Here is a 15757-nt window from a genome sequence, read left to right as displayed (position 1 = left end):
TCACTGGGCTAGACGGTGGGCTGGCTTGGCCTGGTCGTTGTCTCTCACCTGCTGGGCAGCTTCTTCTCCAGGACCACTGCCTGCACAACTTATCTGGTCCCTGTCTCACTGCTTTGAAGCCTCCTGCCTTCCCCACATGGTTCTCTGTGCACTGGCACATATGGAAAATCATAGTCCCAGCAGGTGCTGTCCCTGGGGCCCTTGCCCTCTTTCCCATCTTCTGTCGCGTGGACTGCACTCCAGGGCTGTCCCTAGAATGGCTGTGTGCGTCTCACTGTTCTCTCCCTGCTTCCTACTAAGTTCCTCAGGAGTTGCTGATTTGGATGGGGGACAACCAGCAGCACGTGGGCCTGAGGAAGAGGAAGGGCTGCTGAGCCCCGGGTTCTCGCCAAGGTGAGACCACCTGCCTTCTGACGGGCTCAGCTTCGGGAACAATGTGGGTGAGACAGCGCTGCGAATTCTCGCTGGGGCCTTGCTCTCTCTCCTTTTCCCTCACACTGTGTGGTGCTTATTCCCCAAAACTGATGCACGTCCAGCTGTCTCTACAAGGATTTTATTGGAAAATTAGAGGCAGCTGTTTTGGACTGCTCACCAAATGCTATCAAAAGGCAGTGTTGTTGTTTAACCCTCTCCTCCCCCATCCCTTTTCCTCCTACTCCATCCCCAGAGAAGGCTGTTAAGAAGGGACTAGAAACAAGCTTTATTGTTTTCAATTTGTATAGTTATTTACATGTATCATCTTCTTCTGGTAACTAAAGGGAATAGGGATTGTGAAGTACAGAATGGTCACGAGGCTGGAGGCAAAGACCCCAGCAGAATGGTAGCGAGGCTGGAGGCAGACACCAGCTGTGGTAGATGAGGCCAAGCGAGCAGAGGGTCTGAGTGTCAGAGAAAATGGAGAAGGGCCAGAGAGAGGTGAGGATGCAGACAGGCCACCTGCGACAGCCTTGGGGCATGCGTAAGGGGTCCTTGCACCTTAACAGAAATGCTGCTCCTGATGGGGGCCTGTGACCAGTCGCGCCTTCCCCCCTAGTCACCGTCATCACGTGTGTGCGTCAGTGACCTGGTGAATACTGAATGTTGTGATGGCCCAGTCACCGTCATCACGTGTGTGCGTCAGTGACCTGGTGAATACTGAATGTTGTGATGGCCCAGTCACCGTCATCACGTGTGTGCGTCAGTGACCTGGTGAATACTGAAGGTTGTGATGGCCCAGTCACCGTCATCACGTGTGTGCGTCAGTGACCTGGTGAATACTGAAGGTTGTGATGGCCCAGTCACCGTCATCACGTGTGTGCGTCAGTGACCTGGTGAATACTGAATGTTGTGATGGCCCAGTCACCATCATCACGTGTGTGCGTCAGTGACCTGGTGAATATTGAATGTTGTGAAGAATAGCTATCATTTCACTAGACCACTATGGGATTTTTTTGTGAATTTACCACTTTTCGCTGTTATAATAATGTGATGCATTTCTTAGTTCTTAAATCCCTGCCTAGATACCTCCTTTCAGTTGGATTCCTAGAAATGAGATTCAGTTAAAGGACATAAACACACACGTTCAAGGCTTTAGAAAGTCACTGGGCCAAGTGCGTAAGACACACAATAGAGATTGCAGTCCCCACAGCAGGAGCTCCCATCCTCCCCAGTGTCAGCGGTTTCACATTTGGATGTTGGGTAACTTTGGAGCAGAAAAATTTTGCATTATTAGTTTTTATTTATTCAGCTAGTGAAGTTGGGCATTTTGTTTGCTGTCTGTATTTTACGGATTTCCTATTGACGTCTTTGGGGTGAGGTTCTAAAGGTACAGAAGGCCCCTCCCATGCGTGTGGGTGGAAAGCCTGTACCTGGGCCTTCTCAGCGCTCTCTGCAGCGCCTCCTGCTCCGTGGGGTATTTCCAGACAGGGTCGGATGTCTTTCGCATTCTTATATTAATTTCACTTTGACACCTGATTCATCCTCTTTTTTAGAGACTTTGGTTATTGTTGTTCTACCATAAGCTCTATATACTGTTTGGTAGTCCCAGGCATCAGTTGTGTGTGATGAGAGGGGCTGCAGGAAGGGGCTGTGCCAGCTGGCAGCACCAGGGCCTGAAGTCGGGCTGCAACAGTGAGCCTGCACACGGAGGTGCACGGAGCCAGCCAGGGGATAGCTGCGTATTTTTTCTTTACCCACATGAAAGAGCACTTCACATAAAATGGTTTTCTTTTCAAAATTAAAAATGTTTAGAAGTATATCTTTTTTTTTTTTTAATATAAATGAGTCTTTAAATGTAGTTTTCTTTCTTTTCCCAAAAGCTTCCATTGAGTTCTAGCCTTTGCCAATATACCTGCAAACAAGCTTTCTTTAGCAGAACTTTCCCCAAGAACCACGCTCATCACTGCCACACCTCCTTTACCTTGGGGCCACAGAAAAAAGTACAGTAGAAATTTCTGGAAAGTTGGGGCTTTTTGCATTTTTTTTTTTTGAGTGCAGCTTTAAATAATTTTCAAGAATAAGAAAATACAGTAAAGCTCATTTGGCAGAACACAGGAGTTTTGTGTTCTAGTTTAAGCAAATAGTTTATTTGAAAAGTGTTAGCAAGAGAATAGGAAAATGTTTATGTGAATGAGAAGTGACTGCAAAACAAAATTTGGCAAGAGTTTCTTATTTTGAATATACACAGGAAAGTCATAACAGAAAATAAAATTAAGAATTTAGGTATAGTTGTTGGTTGTTCAATGAAAATTGTGCCTCTGCAGGTCCGGATGAGAATGGGAAGGTCATTCTGAATCAAAGAACCACTTGTTTTCTTTGGCGGGGGAAGGGGAGCAGCAGAGGCAAAGGGATGGTAATGTGGGGGGCGCTCGTGGGGTCTGGGTGTGCACCCACTTCCTTAGATACAGCGGGAGGAAGGGTTGAAGCCGCTGAACTGGAAGAGGAAATGGTTTCTGTTCTTTGAGTACTTTGTACTCAAGGGTTAGGGTTAGGGTTAGGGTTAGGGTTAGGGTTAGGCTTAGGGTTAGGGTTAGGGTTAGGCTTCGACTTTTAGACTAACCTGTGAAGACAGAAAATCACACTCACACTGGTAATGGAGAGCTTCCTAACTCGTTTGGTACAATTTTCGGTCATAAAACAAAAGCAAAACATGGTTTCTCTTATCACTAGAAAAGAGAGATGGCTGAAGTGGCTGTCAGCTCAGTCTGGGAGGGAGTTGGGGCTCGAATGAGTAATTAAATGTGACTTAAGCACTTTGTTGTCCTCAGGTTGGGTGCTTTGCTTTTAGGAAAATTGTACTTACTTATAAAACGGGGGGGGGGAAAGGGGGAGAAAAGCTAAGACCAGCTCATTATTACTTCAGGTTTGCCTACATTTTCATACTTCGGGGAACTGGTAAATACTTTCAAAAGATTTAGAGAAACATTAGTTCTGGATACTTTTTGTTAGCAATTCTTCAACTTTTCTTATAAATACGGTAGGTAAAAACATTATGGTAGCAATTATGAGATAAATTATACTTTCATGAAATTATGTACTTGAACTGTATTTTCATCTTGCCATAAGTGTGTTGGTTTTACCTCTTACTTTGAAAAGACATCTGGTTATTTGGAGAATTCTAAAATAAGGCTTTTAGGAAAATTCTGTATATTTGGGAAATAATATTTTGTTGTATTATGTTGCTGTAGCTGTTCATTAATTTCACTTGCCTTCTAAAGCTGCCAGAGTGAATTAACAACTTGTGTTTGAATTCATCCCGGAAGTGCTTATACTGACTCTGTGCTAATGACCTTTTGTTTGTCACTGACTGGACTGTTACCAGTGGTATGAGAGTGTCACAATGTTTTGTCAATGGCTCCCAAAACATGGACCAAAATTATTTTTGGAAAAAAAAAATACTCCCAGAAACGGTAAGGTTATGGAACTTTTTGTAAACATAAGAGAAAGGAATTTGTTATCTCGCTATGATAAAATGTTTAAAACAAAGAGAATAAACAGTGTTGTATAAAATAACAAATTTTATTTCTAGAAAATATTTTACACTAACTGTGCACATGCACACACCCACACAGAGCTTAACCACACATGGATTTCCTTTAATAAATCTACCACATACTATTATATTACAATTTATAATAGAGTTTTTGAAGACACAATGGGGAAAGCTTTGTCATTCATTTATAAACCGTCCATAAATTACAAAAGAAAGGCAGTCTGAAAAGTATGTATAAAGAGTAAAAACAATTTACAGGTGGACAAGAATTACAAAAGAGTAACCATCAAATACATCTGCCAGCAACTTTGTAAGTCTTTTGTTCAAATGCCAATGATGAAAATGGGTATGGACTCATTTGGATCAGATTTAAATTTAGCATGTTTTTGGTGTGGCTTATGCATTATGTGGATTACTTGTGTGCCATTCATTGCTGTGTATTTGGGTATGGCATTTTGACAATGGAAGTAACAGAAAACCATATGCCACAAAATAGAACATTAAAAGCAATGAAGATTAGCGGCTTTCTGGAAGGTTGGAGTACTGGTGTTTTACCAAACAAAGTTACTTTCTCTTCTTTTCACTTTTTTGAATGATTGAGTAAACATTTTCTGTGTGTAGCCTGGCTGGCTTTGAGAGACTGAAACTAGTATCTTAAAATGCACAGCCTGTACAACTTGATCTCGAACCACTGTGTCAGTGAGGATGAAGACCACTGAATGCACGACACATACAAAGTATACACTGTGTTTTTATTAGACAGTACAAATCATTGTGCATTTATAAGGCAGAACATCAAGGCGAATTAAACTAGGAATTTCAAGACCAGAGTCAAAGTGAAAGTTATGCATTATGAGGCAAGCATTTTGAGAAGGGAGAAAGGTTGAAAATCATTCCTTTAAGGGCGGATGACAGATGCACAAAGACTGGAATTACAGGTAGGGAGGGAGCTACAGGTGATAGCTATGCGCCCCCCTGTTTGTTAATAAGACGTCCCCTCCCACCTCCCAAATCAGAGCTTGGACAATGAGAGCAGACTGCCAGCGGTGACAGAGAGCAACCGCTCCTCTTTGTTCTCGCGGTTGGTTTAAAGTGGATGGTAGTGCAAAAGTGCATTTCTCTACTGGTGTCAGGGGAGAAGATTGGGTTTTTTTAGGAAGTACTTGAGTCATGAAAGCCCTAGTTTGGAATTAAAGAAAATTACATAGATTTTGGCAGTTGTCCGGAAGTACATGAATCATTTCACTGCACCCAGCTTTTTCAGCAGTTTCTTGCCTTTGGAAAGCAGCCCCTTTTTCTTTTTCGAGGACATTTCCCTGCCTCTCCCAGGACTACCAGAACCCATAGATGACGTAGGTGACCCCGAATGGAGATGGACTGTGGGGGATGGAGCTCTCCTTGCTGTACCTGAACCCTCAGGAGGAACCTAGTAGGTACAGTGTGACAGTTTATTGAGTGTGTGAGCGCCAACAACAGAATTCACTTGGTAACATCGTACTGTCCCCGTTTCCCACCAGGAAAGGTCAAGGGGGTTCATTTGTTCTCTCGGTTGTTAAAGTGTGCCATGAGAAGCAAAGGTCCTCTCCCACAGCACGCCAGAGAGAGGGCCCAGACATAAATGTGTGGGTTCCGTTTCTCTGTCTCAAGGGAGTGCGGGATGGCCATTGCTTTGGCAAAGCTAAGGCAGGTAATAATTCACTTCGTAAATGAAGACTAAGGGCAGGGGAGACATTATTTGAAATTAGGTTGATAGTAAAGTTGGCCGAGTACCCATCAGTAATCTTAAAAAGCAAAAGTTCATAAAGGGAATTTTGTTGTATTGGAAACTATTTGGTTATATAAAATCCTGATATTGTTAAAGTGCATTCCTGGGTTGGTTAGTCTACTATAGAAATATTGGAGATGGCACACTGGTTGAAAGAAAAAAAAAAAACTAAAATGAACCTTAATTACAATCAAAGAAAGCTTAAAGGCCCTTAGTGGATGCTTGCATTATTTCCAAATAATTAAACATGAATTTTCCTCAGTAGACAGCACATGGTAGTATTTCAGTATACGTTAAGCGCTTAATAGTGCTTCGGGGGGTAGACTTTTGCTCTGATACGTTGCAGGACGACTTTACCTCGCTTCCTTTTACAGCGAAGCATGTGCCTGCGTTGACAGAGCAGCAGCATTCCTCCGGCCCTCCCTCCAGAGCAACTCTTGCCATGGGAGTGTTCAGTATTCAGCAGGCAAATGCTCTAAGCCAAGGGGCTTCAAGCTTGCTTGGATTTAAAATCAAGGTCTAATTCTAATGGAAAACACCTAGTAAAGCATCCCAAAGCACACCTGAAGATACCATCTATTCCATCTAATGCGATCGTTTGAGCTGCGTGCTTCATCAACTTAGTATTGCATTGGTATACCAACAACAACTCCGTGTTGCAGCAACTTCTCTCACAGAAGGTTGTGCTTTGAGGAGGAGCATAGCCCTCTCGTACGGTAGAGGCAGGGTTACTTAAGGAAAACACGTGCTGGCCGTTCCAGCCAGCCTTTGGAGTGTGCAGAGCCAACACTCGATCGCCTGTGTTCACTACTCATCTGCTTGACCTTGGGTTAAGTTTCTCAAGTCAAACTTCCTATAGTAAACATGTTTGTTAGGTTGTGCTTTTTCCAAGAGTGGCTAACAATGCAATATGCAGCTCTATGTAAACACACAGTTAGCTTGTTAAGAAATATGTTCCCAATGTTGGCCTTTCAAATAGTCTTAATGCACATAGTAGGAAATGATGATTAAAGATGATTTGCATCACTGTAAATTCAGTTGCTTTACAACTGAGACCAAGTAATATTCTGATTATTTAGGTCCAATAATTTTTTGAGACATATTTCTTTTTATCTTTTTTTTGTTGTTAACCCCACAATGAAGCCTTAAGTCTACCACATTGGCCCATTTAAGGTAGCTTAAGTTGGTATCTTTATCGGTATCTTCAGTTGCTCACTTACGTGAAGGCTACATTGCCTGATTAAGGTGTGAAATGAACACTCTTCTTCTGTTTCCAAGCAGATGAGCAAAGAAATAAAAATATATATATATAAAAATATAATATATAAAAACTTGCAGTGATGAAATAAAATAAAAATGAGATACTAAACATGAATGTAATCTAATAGTTAAATATGCTTGAGAAGCCCTTGGATCCCTGTGAAGAGACTAAAATCCTAACAGAGGGCAAATAACCTTCATTGCCCACCAAATCTGAAGAGGAGCCATCCTCTTTTCATTCTGGATCAAACTGAGATGTGTTTCTATAATGTAGGATGGGACATTTGTTTGTGAGTAAAGGCAGATTGATTGATTAGAATTGAAAGGGTCATTTTTTTTTTTTTTTTGTAAAATGAGAATTAAGAATTTTTTAGGCACAACTCCAACGGAAGGGCAGAGGAAAAAAAAATCAGGGTATATGCTTTTCGGCCCAAGATATAAAAATACCAGTGCAGAGATTGTATTAGACCACATATGGCAGAACGGGACAGAGATTTAAAAGGCTAAATAGGTTTGCTTACCCTTTTTGCCTTTGAGCGCATTGGTGTATCTTGAGAGTAGTGGGATGGAGCATCAGAAAGATAGACTTCTACATCGTCAGGCACTTCTTCCAAGAAGTTTGAGGGCACAAGGCCTTTCTGCCCATTCAGCTCCCCCTAAAACACCAGGGATGAAGCAGAAGAACAATTTATTTTTCTAGAAACTCACATCTTACTTTAGCTAAAGGAATACAGCTCAGAGTACAGGTAGATGGTGAGTTTATTCTGGTTCCAAAGTGGCAGGACTCGAAAGGACTCTAAATTAGGGTTTCCAGATTTTCCTCAGCAACATGCAGAGTCCTAAGCCCCTTTCCTGGGGTCTCGATTTTGCCTGTTCAGTGGGGAGCTGAGGAATCTGCCTTTTGGCCAAGGAGCCCCTGGAATTCTTAGGATCAGGCTTCTGAAGGAAACACTCCTTGGTAGATGTCATTTAGTGGTTCTCAGGCCTGGCTGATCTGAGGCACTAGGGAGCTGCTAAAAATACCATCACTCAGCACACCAGCCCTGACCGATGACGGACAGCTTCGGAGAGTGGGGACCCGGTGGTCCTAACGTGCCAGCAAGCTTGAGAGCTACTCATCTACTCAGCCTTGAGACTGTCCTCCCTCTTACTCATGGACATGTTCTTACTGTAAACATTCAAACAATATGGGGAAAATGAAAGTGTCTGTTGATACCGCCACAGACATTACTGCTTCAGGTTGGTATATGTCCTTCCAGATCTTTCTACTCATTTACATATCTATGCCTTGTCTAAAGTCGAGATCCGTGTAAGTCCAACCGCCTCCTGGTCATCTGCACCAAGTGGCTCACGAGCCCACCACGTCACTTCTTCCCCAAACTCTCATCTGCCCCCAAAGTGCCTAAACCAAGTTCAAAATTGGCTGGCTCTGAGCAACAGGGGATCCTGTTCCTCTGTTTATAAGGTCTAGGAAATGACATAAAGAGCCTACTACATCAAAACACCTGTGCAGTGAAGGCCACAGCAGAGTGGTGAGCACCTGTGGAATGGGAGGAAATGTCTGCAAGTCATCTATCTGCTAACAGGTTAATATCCAGAACACATAAACAACTTCAGAAACCCAACTAAAGATGTTTCTCCAAAAATGAGATTCAGGTGGCCAACAGGCACATGAAAAGATGCCCATCACCATGAATCTCCAGGGAAATGCAATTCAAAACCATATAGTACCACCTCACGCTACTATCAGTAAAAAAAAAAAAAAAAAAAAAAAAAGGGAAAAACAGGTACTGGTGAAGATACGAGGAAACGAATACTCGTGCACTTTTGGTGGGAAGGTGAGATGGTGCAGCTGCTCTAGGAAACAGGATGGCAGTTTTGCAAGATGGAAAGAGTTCTGGAGACGGATGGTGGTGATCATTTGTACAATGTAAACGTACTTAATACTACTGAACTATATACTTAAAATGATTTTACATCTTTTCTTTTTTTTTAACTGAGATAGAGTCTTGCTCTGTCACCCAGGCTGAAGTGCAGTGGCGTGATCTCAGCTCACTGCAACCTCCACCTCCAAGGTTCAAGCAATCTTCCCCCCTCAGACTCCCAAGTAGCTGGAATTACAGGCACGTGCCACCATGCCCAGCTAATTTTTGTATTTTTAGTAGATACAGGGTTTCGCCATGTTGGCCAAGCTGGTCTCAAACTCCTGACCTCAGGTGATCCACCCGCCTCAGCCTTCCAGAGTGCTGGGATTACAGGCTGAGCCACCATACCTGGCCAATTTTAGATAAATTTTATGTAGATTTCATCACAAAAAAATAATTGGAAGAGGCAGCCCCACATACTTCCTGCATCTTCCTGTTCAGCAGCCTGCCAGGTGCACACTCACTGCCCTGCCCTGCCCCACTCTTCTGCTTGGACCTTGAAGATCCTATTTTATTTACCTGTGACTACCCTGGGCCTTCTCTCTCCAGCTCCGTTATTAGTTATTTTTCTCTGTTGACATTACAGACTATTTCGAGGCCACCTATCCTTTTTACTGTGCATGTGCCCCTGGCGATTTCTTCCTATCAAGGGTTTTAAATAACATCTAAACACAAAGACACTCAAAAGTTATAACCAGTCAAGTCCCCCCCTCATTAGGTCCAACAGCCAGATTTCTCCTCCAGCCTTAGAAAAGAGTCTTCCTTTGGTTGAGTACCAGATGGAGTAGTTGGCTTATATTTGGGGACTGTGTTCTGTGAACACACACAGCTTCATGCACCCATCTCCACTGGTGTCATGCTCACACCACAAGAGGCATGTGTACACCAACCCGCAGAGGCTCCTGCAGAGCCAGGTCTCCAGGCCAGCCCCTGCTCTGGCTGAGTAGAACGTGGGTGGAACTGCCTGCGCTGGTTATTGCTCTTGTTTTGGGCTGAACACACATAGCCCTAGTAAAATCCACGTCAGAACGCACATGTGCCACGTCACTCCCCCATGTCTGATGCCTCTACCACTGCACGCTACTGCATCCGAGGTGACGACTGGAGCTGCTCGCGGTGTGAACACTGCTTTGGCCTAAGTTCCGTTCCATTTGGAGAGGCTCGGATGTCCTGTTCATACCCCTCAAGCTCAAGAGTTTCTAAGCCAGGTTTTCCATTCAACACTGTTCTTATCCTTGCAGTCTCAAGGGCGCCCATCGTCTAGGTCAGAAACTGAGGCTCCCCCGGACGACATTCTCTGTCCCTCTAACTGACAGTCTGAGCTCTGGCTAAGATCATCTTGAGTCTGCCTCTTGTCTGCCTTCTCCTGGTACTGACGTAGTTCAGGCCATGTTTCCTGCCTGGACGGCTCCATATAGCATGTTACCTGGCTTCCTGGACCCACTCCCATCCCCCTTTAAAAGCGTACCAACAAAACCCTTTACAGAATAACTCTCTCTAAAAAAAATTTCACCTTGACCTTTCCCTCCTCAGTCCCTCCATAATCTGATTTCCGCTTCTCTCCTATGCCTCATTTCCCACCACTCCTCTATTTGAGGCCAAACAGTAACTACCTGGAGGCCTAATGTCCAGACAGAATGGGAATAGGCTGAAAGGCAGAACACACCAAAATCACTTCCCTCCCAGTTTTCTCTGTGCCCCAGTGAGAAGTTCACTCATGTTTGCACACCTCTCTGGATTGTCTTCCGTACCTTAGTACACCACGTGATGGACGCTTTTGACACAGGAAGGCAAATGATTTAAGGTGTCAGATACCGAGATGCTGGGCTGTAGCAAGAACAGCACGAGCTTGAAAATAGGATGGGGTGTTAGAAGTCTTCAGTGTCTTCAGTGACTTAATGGGGGCTGATGTAAATTAGGAAATAGCAAAAGGAGGAAACGTCCAGGTAGCACAGCAGGGGTCCCTCCAGGGTCCCTGCTTACGCTTGTTTTATTGACACAGGATATAGCAGAACAGAGAAAGAGGAGGGTGATATTACAATATTAGGACCGGTGGAGTATTTGAGTTTGCTCTCTTGAGATGTTTAAGGTTACAGATATCAGAAAACGAAGTTCCAAGAAATTTTTAAGATTTTTGGTATCAAATTAGGTGTCCCCTGTCATTGTTTATCAAATAAGAAATATTTAAATGAACTGGGCAGTCCGCTCAGTGAACACGACCAGCAAAATCATACTAAAACTATTTGGAGGAGTGGTCAATAAACAGAAGCATACATTTAATATTAATTTAGATCTACTTCCCACTATAATATAAAAATTTAGGCAAGACTATTCAAGAAACTAAGAAGATAAAACATAAATCAGGAATAGAAACATGCAGACAAGTTAGAAAAATCTTTTTAAATTCCAAGAAAGCACCATGCCCATTGTTTCTGCATGTGAAAATCTAAATGAAAAGTACGTTACTCTAAAGATACGTAGATTGTTAAAAATTGACTCAATAAGATAACCATTTAAGCAAATGAAAACTGCAGTCTAAAAGATACTGAACCTAAAGGATCTTTGGGCAGATTCTAATAACCTTCAAATTACAGTAATTCCTATGTCACTCAATCTGCTCCAAAGCATAGAAAAAGATTGAAATCTTCTTAGTTTATTTGGTAATTCTAGCATAATCCTGATACCAAAAGCCACAACAAAGGTATCCAAAGAATACAGATTATTGTTATCTCTGGAATATAACTTCTGAATAAAATATTAGTAAATCAACTTCCAGTGCCTTAAAAATAGTATTATATATGATGGCCAGTAATTTACTGATGAAAAATAAGCATAGCAAACTAAAACTTTCTTAGCATTATAAGGGATACTTTGTTAGCATTATAAAGACCATCTATCTTTATTGATAGTCTAACCTACATACAACAGTGTAAAATATTAGTGGTATTCCTACTAAAATACATATCAAGTCACAGATTTCCTCATCTGTTATTCAGAGTTATTCTAAGTGATTAGTAAGACAATTAAAAATGATGACAATTATAAATATTGATGAAGAAGAGGCAAAATAATGACAATCTGGGGGAACCCAAGGGAATCGGTGGATAACAGAAATAATTGCATTCAGAAAAATGATTTGTGGAGGACATGTACACACACACACACCTTTCCAACATGTTTTCTGAATAACCAGTAGAATATATATTAGGGCGAAAAATCATTCACAATCGCAATAAGATCTATATAATTCCTTTTTTGTTTGTTTTTGAGACGGAGTCTCGCTCTGTCACCCAGGCTGGAGTGCAGTGGCGCGATCTCGGCTCACTGCAACCTCCACCTCCTGGGTTCAAGTGAATCTCCTGCCTCAGCCTCCAAAGTAGCTGGGGTTACAGGCACATGCCACCACGCCCGGCTAATTCTTTTGTATTTTTAGTAGAAACAGGGTGTCACCACATTGGCCAGGCTGGTATCGAACTCCTGACCTCAGGTGATCAGCCTGCCTCGGCCGCTGTGTGAGTCACCGTGCCCAGCCATTGGATCTGTATAGTTGCTAAGAGTAAACTTAAGATCTGTAAAGGATGTGTAAGAATAAATCCATGAATCTTGTCTGACAGATGAAAGGAAAAACTTTTTAGAAGGAGGTACGTGCTATGTCAGAATTGAAAGACAATACTATGTCTGTTTCTTCCAAAAGCGAAATGTACCTCTAAACAAAAAATTATAGATTGTGGGGGTGGGACTCTTTACAAAATGACCCCTCCCAAATGTAAAAATGCATGATAAAAATACAATAATTAAGGCAGCATGGAGTAGTGTTAAAGTCCATAAATACTCTAATATTAAATTCCTATTTATACTTTAAGTTTAAAATGTATTACATTGTTTAGTATTAAATAATTTTTTTAAAGTAGGGAAAGTGCAGATTATTTAGTAAACGTGTTGAGACATTAGTTCTCATAGTTAGGAAAAGATGGTAGATACTTGAGATTTACATGTGGAAAAGGAAACTATAAAAGCGAAACAAAATGAGGTGATTATTTCTATCACATTGAAGGACCTTTCAGGCATGACCCCCAAGGCAGAAACATCTGACCACATACAAACGTAAAATTCATCGTTAATAAACAACAAAAATGGAGAACCAAACACACACAAAGTTAAAAAGCAGAGGTTGAGCTGGAACTATTGGAAACACATGTGACAAAGTATGAATATCCTCACCAAGGGCTGAACTCTTAAAAATCAGAAACCAGGCAGAGGAGAGAGCCTGGGAATTCCACACATGCCTGTGGCTGCAGCATCTGTTTGACTCAAAGAGAAACCTACCGTCCAGGATGTCGTCACTTCTTGCCGATTCTGATAAAGGCAGCGGGGGAGCAGGTGGAAACACACGTGCAAGATGGGGACCCCCACTGGGCTCTGCGCAGGGTCCTAAGTGGCCCTGTGGGCTTCTGGTCAGGGAGGGGCAGCTACTTGCAAAGCTGCCCCAGCTGCAGAAACTCTGAGATAACCCCACCCCATTCCCTCCCTTCTTTGCCCCAGGGAATATTCTAGACATGCTCCAGGGGAACAGAAAAGGAAGGAGGGTGGCTCTGAGGTCCTTGCCGGGAATCACCGGCAGCAAGATGGGGTGGGGTGTTCCGTGCTGCTAACAGCAATAGGCTCTAGATAAAAGGAAAGGGTGAAGTCCTAAAATCTGGGGTGTTTTAGTTATGTATTTCTTTGCTTATTTGTATTTCTTTCTTTTCCTAAAATTTATTTCTGACCTATACAGTAAGTAATCTGGAAACTTAAATAGTTTTGTTTTAAAAACAAACATTTAAAAACTTAAAATGTATTTGTTTTGTTTATAATGTAGATCCATTAAAAAGACTCGTATTTGCAAGGAAGAAACAATGAAGTTCACAGTCCCAACTTTCTAGATTATCTATAACTCAGCAAAGAGACAAGCCAATTAAGCCACGCTGTCAGCAGCCGTATGAAGTTCATGCCCAGTTTTAAGAGAAGGAACAGACTAGCAAAACAAACACACAAAATAAATGAAAAAGAATACAGTCATAAACGGTACCTCTTGATATTTCCAAAACTTACATAATAAAATCCATCTTCATCAATTTCACCAAAAACGGTAATAATGTCTCCTGTGCAAAATGTAAGTTCAGCCTGTGGAGATGAAACGTAAAATTAATAGTATTTTTCTATACAAAAGTAGTTGTTTTTTAAAAATAAGTTCTCTATGCTTTCCCTTACTATTTGAGAATTTCTGGTATTCACCGACTCGTTCAAATAAAGGTAGAAGCTAATGAATGGCTCTGCCCACAGTCTTCTCGAAAGTAAGGACAAACCAAGATAATGCCCCCCTAAAAGAAAATGCTGCAGTACTTTGATTTTGGCCAAAATTCAAGATTATTACCATGTTCTACGGGTAATACATTTTTAAAGCTAGTGAAATAGTTAACTGTAAAAACCTGGAATATTAGGGGAATGTTCTCTGTAGTATAAGGACCATTAAATAAATATCCTTTCACTGAGTATTTTAAAACCTACTCAGTTATTAATGAAACATCTATTTATTTGTTGAGACAGAATCTCACTGTGTTGCCCAGGCTGGAGAGCAGTGGCACCACCTCGGCTCACTGCACACTCCGCCTCTTGGGTTCAAGCAATTCTCCTGCCTCAGGTTCCTGAGCAGCTGGGACTACGGGTGTGTGCCACCAAGCCTGGTTAATTTTTATATTTTTTAGAGAGATGGGGTTTTGCCATGTTGCCCAGGCTGGTCTTGAACTCTTGAGCTCAAGCAATCTGCCCACCTCCCAAAGTGCTGGGATTACAGGCGTGAGCCACCGCACCCGGCCTGAACATCACTTTATTCAGCGTCTACTGTAGGCCAGGCTGCAACCCTGAGTCAGGTGGTGTCAAACGCGCCTCACGGCCGTCAGGAGTCCAACTGACCCAGCGCATTTCAGTTCACAGTCACCAAGCAGAACACGGAAACAGAAATCTAGATGATATTAACAACCAAACACGTTTTCTTTCTAAATGTAAAAATGAGGGAATATAGTTGGCGAACCAATAGCTTGTCAGAGAGCGCGAAGTACTGTGTAACATGGGTTCACATACATCTTGTCATCTCAGCTTGTGGCTGCAGAGACTGGAGACGCCATCTCATTTCTGAAGGCAGCGGTTTCAGCCTTCAAGACACCAGGCATCCCAAGCGGTGCCGGGCGATGCAACCTCACCTATCCCTGCTTTCCTCTCTACTGTTCTGTTCTGTGTGAGGGGCCTACTGCTTTGCTTTTGTTTGCTGACCACATGTGATGGGCTTTTATTTCTCTCCCAAAGATGGCCCTCAGGTGGCAGCACCATTAGATGTGGATGACAGATTGCTGTCTCTGTCGTGGCACAGGAAAATCTGGGCCACAGGGACAGGGCTCGTCAGGGCTGGCCGTGTCCCTGAGAATCCCATGATTTCTCTCCTGCGTGGCCATGTCTGTATCAGCCATCCCTCGGGTTGGCAGCCCTTCCTATGGATGGTTTGGAGAGAAGGAATGAGAAGGTGAACACACGTGGCCTCAGTGTGGTGTACCACGAGGGAAGGGATGGGGTGTGGTTTTGTGTCCGTCACGAAGCGCAGTGTTTGGCTGGTACCTCAACATCCACGTTGGGCGAGCTTTCCCTGGGGTCATAGTCATACAGGGCCACCATTCTCCGGGTTGATACTGAATGATGCCTGCCACTTCTTCTGCTTCTCTCTGTTCAAATCACAAGGGGGGAAGAAAGCCTTCATGACGTTATTTCAAACTTAGCGGCGTTCCCCCTCCTTCCGTGTCACACAAG

At 42.8% G+C, this 15757-nt stretch overlaps 1 protein-coding gene across 26 annotated transcripts in view; it reads right to left on the bottom strand.

The window, feature by feature from the left end:
• Positions 1–15757, bottom strand: part of LOC105490530 (RIMS binding protein 2) — a 404804-nt gene that overhangs the window by 3673 nt on the left and 385374 nt on the right. For 15 of the 26 annotated variants that reach the window (XM_071070781.1, XM_071070788.1, XM_071070786.1 and 12 more), the window contains 4 exons: positions 15569–15672; positions 14012–14083; positions 7517–7651; positions 3978–5396 (listed from right to left, as the gene is read on the bottom strand). In XM_071070781.1, the coding sequence (XP_070926882.1) occupies positions 5208–5396; positions 7517–7651; positions 14012–14083; positions 15569–15672 (500 nt within the window). In that variant the 3' untranslated portion in view covers positions 3978–5207. Of the gene's footprint in view, positions 1–3977; positions 7003–7044; positions 7652–14011; positions 14084–15568; positions 15673–15757 lie in introns of those variants that run through there. The other 11 variants (XM_071070782.1, XM_071070784.1, XM_011756261.3 and 8 more) reach the window with 5 other exon arrangements.

The sequence above is a fragment of the Macaca nemestrina genome, chromosome 10 (genome assembly GCF_043159975.1).
Source record: "Macaca nemestrina isolate mMacNem1 chromosome 10, mMacNem.hap1, whole genome shotgun sequence".
Classification (NCBI taxonomy): Eukaryota; Metazoa; Chordata; class Mammalia; order Primates; family Cercopithecidae; genus Macaca; species Macaca nemestrina.
The sequence above is the reverse complement of the archived record's forward strand: the minus strand, read 5'-3'. Positions and strand labels throughout refer to the sequence as shown.